The following is a 9,749-nucleotide window of genomic DNA, read 5'->3' as shown; positions in this document are numbered from 1 at the left end:
TGTGTGTGTGTGTGTGTGTGTGTGTGTGTGTGTGTGTGTGTGTGTGTGTATGGTCACTTATCTAGCACAATGTAAAAGCAAAATGAGAAGTATAAGTAGGAATTAATAGGAATAGCTTAAGGGGGTGGATAATCAGTAGTTAGGAATGTAGGCTTTGAGATCAGATGCAACTGAACTTAAATTCTAGCTCCACCACTTACTAATCTGATTTTGAAAATGCTATAGAACTCTGAGTTTCAACCTCTTCAGTTGAATGATGCTTACATCACAGAGTTGCCGTTCACCAGCACACTTTAAATGAAGGCACAAGATCACCATTACAAGCTCTGTTTACACATGTGCCTTCTTCCTTCCCAATGCGTATTTTACCTCATCATAATCACTCTTTTATACTTATCTATCTTACCTTCCACAATAAAGGATATAAAAATAAAGCTTTTTTAGCTTCTTGTGACCATGAAATTTTGTTAGAAATCAAGAAAAAATTAATCTGAATTGAGATATTATAGCATGTATGAGTAACAAATTATATATTATTAGCGTCTATATGGAAGTTACCAAATTTCATCTGTTTTTGATCTACACAAAACATTAATTTCAGATAATAGCATATAATAAAATTTTAAATAATAAACAAATACAATTGTCCCTTGGTTCCAGGATCTACAGCATACCAAAATCTTTAGATATAAAAAGTAATAGCATTTGCATAGGAACTCTGGGTATCCTCTTGCACACAATAAACTGTCACAGGTTTGCTTTTAATATCTAATTCACCACCTATGCATCATCTCATTGAGGATTTGCAGTATTCCTCGTGCAGCAAAATCCTACTTTTTCCTTTTTGGAAAATTTTTTTCAAGAATCCATTTTTTTTTTCCCCAAGATTCCAAGTTAGTTGAACCCTGATGTGATGTGAATAACAGTTACAAGAAAAACGTAGACCAAGACATCTAATGGAACAATGTGCTTTTTTCAAACTAATTCTCTGTATCCAGAAATGAGTATTATTTATTGCTAGAGTACATGTATAAAATGAGCATCGACCCTACTATCGTTTGACTTTCTTCTGTTAGATATGAGGCAGGGTAAAGCAGAGGACCAGCTGAAGACAAAAGCCACTTATAGAAGAAGTATATGGGAATCAGGAAGATGGAAACTCTTTCCTAGAAAACAATGTGCACTATTTGAGAGACCTTTGGGCATCAGCAGGGATGTCCATGTCCACAGCCCCAGAGTGAGAGCTGCTGGCCTATGTAAACTCTGACATTCCCTTCTGCAGACAGGTTCCTTGGATATGGATCCCGCCCGTTAGTCCTCTGTCATGAGTAAGGTAGCTTGGCTGTAGTTTAGAGAGTCATAGCATACAGTGTTTAACAGCATAACCTTTGGATCCTGGTAGGCATGGTATAAATTAAAATGTGCCCTTTATGAGCTTAAACTTTCTATGCCTTCTAATTTGTAAAATACGTAATAATGATGCTGCTGATGATAATTGCTTCATAAGGTAATTGTAATATTTAAATATGATAATGCGTCAAAGTTCCTGATTCAAGGAAGATCCTCAGTAAATGTTAGCTGTGGTCGCAGTGATAATGTTAAAAATAATGAAAAAGTATTAAGTACTCAGTCCCTTTATCAGCACCATGTGTATCTTGTACTGGGGTACAGCAGCTACTAAACTGCTGAGGGTTACTGAACAGTCTGCTCATAGCTCCAAGGAATGAGAATGATCCTTTCGGTTCTTGTTGTGACAGATGGACAACAGCAGCTGGACCAGTGTGTCCCACTTTGTTCTCCTGGGCATCTCTACTCACCCAGATGAGCAGATCCCTCTCTTCCTTCTCTTTCTTCTCATGTACATCATCAACGTTTCTGGCAATTTTTTCATCATCGCACTCATTGTCTCTTCTCCTCATCTCCACACTCCCATGTACACCTTCCTCAGTAACCTGGCCTGGGCAGACATCTGCTTCACCTCCACCACAGTTCCCAAGATGCTACAAAACATCTTCTCCTCTACAAAGGCCATTTCCTACGTGGGCTGCTTAACCCAAACGTATTTCTTCATTTGCTTTGCAGCCATGGAAAACTTCCTCCTGGCCGTGATGGCCTATGACAGGTACATTGCCATCTGTCACCCTCTCCGCTACCCCACAATACTGACTGGAATGCTGTGTGCGGGGATGGTGGCTCTATGCCACGTCCTCTCCCATCTGCATGCCCTGCTGCACACAAGCCTCATGGGCAGACTGACCTTCTGTGCAGACAACCGGATCCCCCACTTCTTCTGTGACCTGTACCCTCTGATGAAGATCTCCTGCTCCAGCACCCAGCTCAACACCTTGATGATTCACACAGAGGGCGTGATCGTCATCGATGGAGCGCTGGTCTTCATCATCGCCTCCTACGCCTTCATCATCTCAGCAGTCCTCCGGATCCCCTCTGCCAACGGAAAGCAGAGGTCCTTTTCCACCTGTGGCTCCCACCTCACCGTGGTGGCCATATTCTACGGCACCCTCACGTGGGTCTACTTCCGGCCCCTCTCCAGCTACTCAGTGACCAATGGCCGCATTGTGACGGTCATGTACACAGTGGTGACGCCTATGCTGAACCCCTTCATCTACAGCCTGAGGAATGGAGAAGTCAAAGAAGCCTTCAGGAAATGGGTGAGAAGGTTCTAACCCTTCTCTCTGGCTCAAACCTCAGACAACATTCCAAATCTTAACTATAATACTGGGAAAGTAATTTTGTCCTTCACAAATCTGCTTCCTTTAGGACATCCTAGAGATACTGAATCAGGAGGAATGTAGGTTCAAGCATGCCTGGGGTAGAGACTTGGAGACTCTCCTGAGCAACTTAATTAGACCCTGTGTCAAAATAAGTAAAGGGTTGGGGAGGTAAGTGAGTAGGGCACCTGATTAGAGTGCACAAGATCCTAGCTTACCTTTTAGTCCCAAAAGAAAACTAAAAATAAATGCTCTAGAAATACCTAACTTGAATACATATCGAAGATTTTTCTCATTAGATATTGTATCTTAAGCAAGATAGTATCTTAAAAGATCACACTGTGACAGTAAGAAACCAACTTACTTAAGATAGTATTTCTTAAGCCCAAAGTACCCAAAACAAAGGGAACTAACTCCCATTTGCTTAGTGTAGAACACCAGCATGGGTTTCACTACAATTGAAGATGATCCACAGACCCACAGTTAAACAAAGAGTAGTGATTCTCAGTGTTCATAAAAGGTGAGTCTGGGTGACTTGCGGAGGAAATTAGTTTCTAAATGTGTTGTAGAGAGCTTGTAAGTTTTCATGGTCCAGGGTTCAGACTCTAAAATACACAGAGTAGGAAAGACTGTGTAATAACCCTAGGCAAAGCCACAGCCTAGAATGAGACTTCCGAGAACAGTGCTGTAATCTCCGAACCACCAACACTGACAGCAGCAGTCACCGGGCACAACCCCAAAGACCGGAATCTAGACGCTGCCAGATCTGCTCACATATGCCTCGCAAACACTACATCTCACACAAAATGTGATGGTGCGTGTGATTGGCCCAAAACTGGTCAGTTTCACATTTTCTAACTGCCAGGGATACCATGAGGGCCATATTGATGCTTGAATCTTTTGGGACAGATAAAATGGCTTAACTGCTCTCTAACATGGAAAGGACATAACAATATTGACGGGGTTCAGAACCTACTTAACACCCAGAACGAAGTGCACCACTCTTCCACCTCCATATTCTTAGCCTTCTCGAGACACTCCATTCACAGATTGCTGACACCTTCCTAGTCCCAGCTGACTAGTTGATAGATGGAATTTGTCTAACACTGGGTGATTGTCTGTTGACTGGTTTTGCTGAGCGTGGGGAATGAGTTCAAAGGCCAGAAGAGCTGCTAAAAAGTCAGATTTTCAATCTTGTCAGGATAGACCCAGAATACGAGGAGAGCCTCCCAGGAGACAGAAGATGTAAGTGTGGCTGACTAGTCCCTCTGTCTAGATGAAGCATCATCCCTCAGATGATGACACACTGAGCTAAGAAGGAGCTAAGCTTGTGACTACTTGCTGTCATATGACAGAAGGCTTTCTTCTCAGGTAAACATGAATCTTAATCAAAATTTTTGCCACTGGAATGGACTGAGAATCTAGCTATGTCTGCGAGGTCTTTGGCTCTTCCTGAGGTCTTTCTAGGCAAAGAAGGCCCTGGCATGTAGAAAATGAAAGAGCAGCTAAGCTAGCCAAGCCAGCTTTTCCTATCTATTACTGTGATCTTTCCACTTTCTTCTGATTTTCTGGAGATCAAACCCAGGCCTTTTAACTTTTCCAGACAAGTGCTCTACTGCTGAGCTACTTTCCCAGTTCTAATGACACCAACATTTGATCAGTTAACTATGGCTCCTCACCTTGCCCAGATAACACCTTACACACCAAACACTTTCTGTCTGGATCCCCTCACTTTGGGTTAGTATTTCCTGCCTCCTCAGCCCAGCTCCTCCTTCCAGCACTAGGTCTAGTCTCTGCTGTCTATTCAGAGTCACTGCTTAGCCCGGTGGCCTCTCCTAAACCTCCCCCTTAAGATGAGGAGAGAGTAAATGAATGCAGTATGCCCTACCCTTTCCACAGTGTCACTTCCTACTGTTTTATAAATTCATAGTCAACTGTGTTATAAAAATAGTAAGTGGAAAAGTCTAGGAATTAAAAAAACTCCAAAGCTTTTCATTGCAAACTGTTCTAAGCAGCTTAGTGGAATTTCATATTGTCCTGTTACATCTTGCCAGGAACATGAGTCAAACCTCTGCCCAGTATATTGGTTAATTATCTCTGGATCCACTGTATTCACTGGACTACACTGCCAAGTATTCACTGGCCACTTGGTAGCCATATTGATTACCAAATTGATTACACACAAACACACAGACACACAGACACATCTTGGTACCTTATATATCACCTGAAACTGAGAATATATCCTCTTTGATAAGAGTTTCTTGCTTAACTTTTTTTCTTTTAGAGCAACTAGACAATTATATTTTAAAAGCTGTATTTGGGACCAAGCATGGAGGTCCATGCCTTTAATCCCAGCACTTAGGAGGCAGAAGCAGGCATATCTCTGTGAGTTCAGGCTAAACCGGGACTACATAGTAAAAACTTCCCTCAAAAAAGAAAAATAAAAAGAAAGAAAAGAAAAGAAATACTTAGATAATACCATATTCCTCTTCTAAGAGTTCATCTCCCAGAAAAAAAATCTATACTATGAATGACTATAATATGTATAAGTATACATATATTTTATAATATACTGTATTTATAACAATCTTCATATTTACTAATGGGGGCTTGGCTGGCTGTGTTCATTAGGTAGGAGGTATCTGTTCAGAATTCCTCCCTTATTTCCTGTCCTTGACATGGCTTCATCATAGGCAGAATATGTATTTCTCCATCCCACTCCATGACTTTGGGCTAAACTTCAGCCAGCACTTCATGAATAAGCTTACCAAATGCTTTTCCACATTGAAAGTGTTCAAGGGCTTTGGGCAGCTGTTTCTGCCCTTTTGATGTTTTAAGTCTCTGTCATGAGAATAGCTCTATTCAGGCAGCTGTCTCCCTTGGTCTCGGAATGTAAAACATAGAAAGAGAACATACTTGCATGTGACCCCAGTTGGGTCTTTCAACCTGCAGGCTTTGGAGTGAGGAATGTCTGTGGTTAGAAAACCCTGTTTCTTATGTGATACTTTGGAGGTCAGACATCCAGTTTTTTACCCAGCAGCTCTTTGCTTTGTCCCCTGCCACCCACATTACTTCAGCTTTATACTATTAATAATAAAACATGTATCGAATTTACTATGGCTCATTTGCATATATTTTATTCATCAGATCTTTACAGAAATTCTGAATTGCAGGGACTATTTCTCCCTTCTTTACAATGAGAAACTGAGGCAGAGAGTAACTGAATAATTGAGCTCATACAGCAAGTAACGGGAAAGTTTGAAATCTGACACTGACTCCAAATCCGACCACTTCTTATACCCCACACCCTAGCCAATAGTTATCATTTTCCTTTTGGATTCTCTAATTTATTTTGATCTCCTTAAGGTGAATAATTTCCAAGAATTTGGACGGTCACAATTTGTCTCATAATTAATGCTATCTCTTCCTAAAATGTACTGGTTTAGGTGATAAATTATAATGGCTAGGTTACAAAGCTGTTTGAACCAGAACATCAGGACAATCAAATGTACTTTCCCTGCATCCCACTTCCTACCCTGAGAATCTCTTTCTTTCATTGCTCTACTTTTTTGATAAGCTCTCAGAATAAATGCTGCAAACACTGAGCACAAATTGTGACAAAGAATACACTATCAGCAAATGGGTATAAAAATAGATAATAAAAAATCCCACTTTTTAGAACAATGACCAAAAACCACATTCATAGTTATAGTATTAGCAGGTCTATTTCCTGATGACCACAGCACACTGAAGTTCTATTTAAGGCTGGATTATTCACCTTGCATTGCGCAGTCCTTATATACCCACAAAACCACAAAGTTCCACGTTAGCTACTGGATGTATTTAGTATTGGTGCTCTGTCTTGAGACTTGGTTGTTTTCTCCAGTGCTTGGACATCATGTCATTCCATCCTTGAACAATGAGCACTGGGACTATGGCTATTTCCCTTGCAAATTAGATTAAGGGCAATTGATTTTTTTCACGCAATCTTTCATCCACCTCTCATCCTTTCACTCTCCTTACAGACACGTTGTTAATGTTTTATTTGTTTGTTTGTTGTTTTTATTTTTGAGACAGGCTCTCCCTATTATGTAGCTCTGGCTGTGCTGCAACTTACTATGTAGACCTGGCTGGCCTTGACGTCATAGAAATCTGCCTGTCCCTGCCTCTGGAGTGCTGGGATTAAAGGTGTGCACCACCTGTCCTGACTGTTAATATTTTATAAAGTATTGTACCAAAACTTGAAGTTGTAATCTTTTCTGGTCATAGAAGATGGTGAATAGTCACATGGAGTCAACTAAGAAGACTGACGAATGTCATGAAGATCCAGACAGGTGCCATTTTCTCTGTTGGCGTTATCATGGAAGAATTTGTGGGCACTGCAGCAAGCAGGGAGCAGGTGCTAGAGGTGCAAAAACAAAACAAAAACAAACCAGTGGGAGGCTTTTGTGTGTGTGGTGAATGGGAGAAAATCAGCAACATTGTTGAAGTATTTACTCCAGGATACCATCAACCTTATTTGTTCCTCTGTTTGCTTTTCCTGTAAAATAATGTTATGATGAACATTCATGGCTCATTATAAGCACAGGCTTAGCTGTGGTTATAATCTGTCAAGCAATGTGGAAGGCAGGGGATTGGCATTCACCAGAGTAAAAACAGGCATTAGAGTGACAGAGGAGGAGGCTGGGGTCAGGGTGGGGTAGCAGCTACGTTGGACTGTGTCAGTGAGGGTGTGGATGTCGTTCCAGGTGATCTGGTTACCAGCACTGCTTCCGTTTTGCCTTCTCCATGGCCGCCAGGCAAGTTATCTTTTTGACACTGAAGGCAAGGTCGGTGCTGTGGAAAGACACAAGCAAAGACCCCCTCTGCCATTAATAGATGCCCCCTCTAACACTGGTGGAGTGGGTCCTTCCATTCGACCAGGCTAGGTGGTATATGTGGTGGCTAACCCAGGGATGAACAATGGAGGTTCGTCCCTGGGTACCACAGGCATTTCACATTGAGTGTGAACCTTGCCCGGTTTAGTTCAATATAACTTGTGGTTTTCCAATTATTTGGTTTTGTTTTTTATATGTGTTTTGATGTGCTCTTTCAATGACGGCTTGGCCCTGAGGATTGTGAGGGAAGGCAGTGTGGTGGATAATTTTCCAAGTTTTGCAGAAGGCTTGGAATTTGTGGCTTTTGTCAGTTTGATTTGTAGAGGAACCCCATAATAGCAAAAGTGAAAACCATATGATATTTATTTTTTTGCATTTTCATTAGTCTGTGCTGTCACCCAGGAGAAATGGGAATAGGTAGGATGGTAACAATTATAAACTTTTGTCTACCGAAAGACAGAATATGTGTGACATCAGTTTGCCAGAGGGTATTGGCTTTAAGACCTCTGGGATAGGCACCCAACTATTGTATAGCAGGGGTGTGGATTAGGGAGGCCCATGAGTATGACAGACAAGACACCCTGGATCAGCTTCAGTGAGACAGCTCATTTATTGTTTTAGGAGTGAGGTATATAAAGGTTCTTAGGGTTATGGGCTGGCAAGACTGGTCATAATACAGTACCTAATTATCATATGGCCAGTCAAAGTATCAGGCCTCATGTATTGAGCCACATAGCTCTCAGTTGTCTTAGACCTTGGTTCCTCATACCAACCAGTCAATTACAGCCTCTATTTGACTTACTCAAGGGTGACAAAGACCCCTTCTCTCATCCATCACTCTTTGACACCAGGATCCAAGAAGAGCCTTTGTTCTATTAACAACCGCATTAAAAATGCCTCCCTGGCTCGCTATGATCCACAGCAGCCAATCGAAGTCCTTAGATCCTCTCCCACAAAAGCTGGAGCTTTTATCTCAACCTCAGGGAATCCTAGAATGGCCAATAGGGAAACACCTCAATTACTAACTGAGGTCAATGCTTTATCCACCATAGTAAGGTCAGGAAAAAAGTGTACATTATAAATTTTAGGCAAAGAACCTGATATGATTGTTTTACCCTTCATTGTTTTTCCAGACATCCAATGGCTCGTGAGAAACCATACCTCTTTTGCTAATAGTCCCATCAGCGTTCCAGGACAGATAGGCAACCGTAGAACAGACTGCTGGCAACCATACCTCCGACTCCTTGGGTGGCTCCCTCCTCATTGATTCTCTCTATCCCCTATCCCAGGAGCCGCCATGGCTTTTACGTATGGAGGGGGCAACAAGGAGCTGCCTACATGATATGTCAAGGAGACACTGACTCTGAGACACATTCTCCCCTTACAAATAAATCTCCTCAAACCAAAGAACTGCATGCCATCTCTCTGGTCCTAACGTACCTAAAAGAACCATTTCATCTATATTCAGACAGCAGGCAATCGCGCATTTTTTACAAGCTTTCCCATCATGCTCCTGCGTGAGGCCCACACTGGGAATATTGTGGTCTGAATGGAGCTTGCAGAGAAACGGAAACATTAGTGGAGCAGGAGATGTACAGAAAGGTCTTGGAGCATTCTGCTTGCTGTCTCTGTGTAAACTTTTCCTAAACAAAAACAAAAAGAGCTAGCTGGTATAGGAAGATGGCCCAGGCAGTAAAGTAAACTACAAATGTTAGGACCTGGTTTCAATGCCCAGAACCCACAGAGTGGGTGGGAAGTTTGGCTCAACTCTACACGAGGAAGTATAGGCAACTGAGTAAGGCTGGAAGCTGGAGAGGTGGCACGCCCAGGGAAGAGAACACCAACCAGTTGTTCAGTACCAAAGGGTCGACCCTGAAAGCATACACACAAGTAACATCACATGGACTAAACAGGTTATATTTGAGAATATACATGTATGTACAAATAATACATACATTCATACAGTAACAACTGATGGAAAAAGAGGCCATGAATTTGAAGGAGAACAGCGAGGAGCATACGGAAGGGTATGGAGAGAGAAGGGAGAAATGTTATAATTGAAATATAATCTCGAAAATAAAACAGCAATAAGTCCATGTGTGCTGGAACATACTGGTTCACCCAGGGATGATGACGTGAG

The 9,749-nt window shown here is 41.9% G+C and overlaps 1 protein-coding gene across 1 annotated transcript; it reads left to right on the top strand.

Annotated features, from left to right (window-relative positions):
* Window positions 1–1,757: 1,757 nt before the first annotated feature.
* Window positions 1,758–2,684, top strand: LOC129671110 (olfactory receptor 1Q1-like). Its single transcript, XM_055599732.1, has one exon. The coding sequence runs from the start codon at window positions 1,758–1,760 to the stop codon at window positions 2,682–2,684; it is 927 nt and encodes a 308-aa protein (XP_055455707.1).
* The last annotated feature ends 7,065 nt before the right edge of the window (window positions 2,685–9,749 follow it).

The sequence above is a fragment of the Psammomys obesus genome, unplaced genomic scaffold, assembly GCF_907164565.1.
Source record: "Psammomys obesus unplaced genomic scaffold, mPsaObe1.curated_primary_1811, whole genome shotgun sequence".
Classification (NCBI taxonomy): Eukaryota; Metazoa; Chordata; class Mammalia; order Rodentia; family Muridae; genus Psammomys; species Psammomys obesus.
This window is presented reverse-complemented; position numbering and strand designations above follow the sequence as displayed.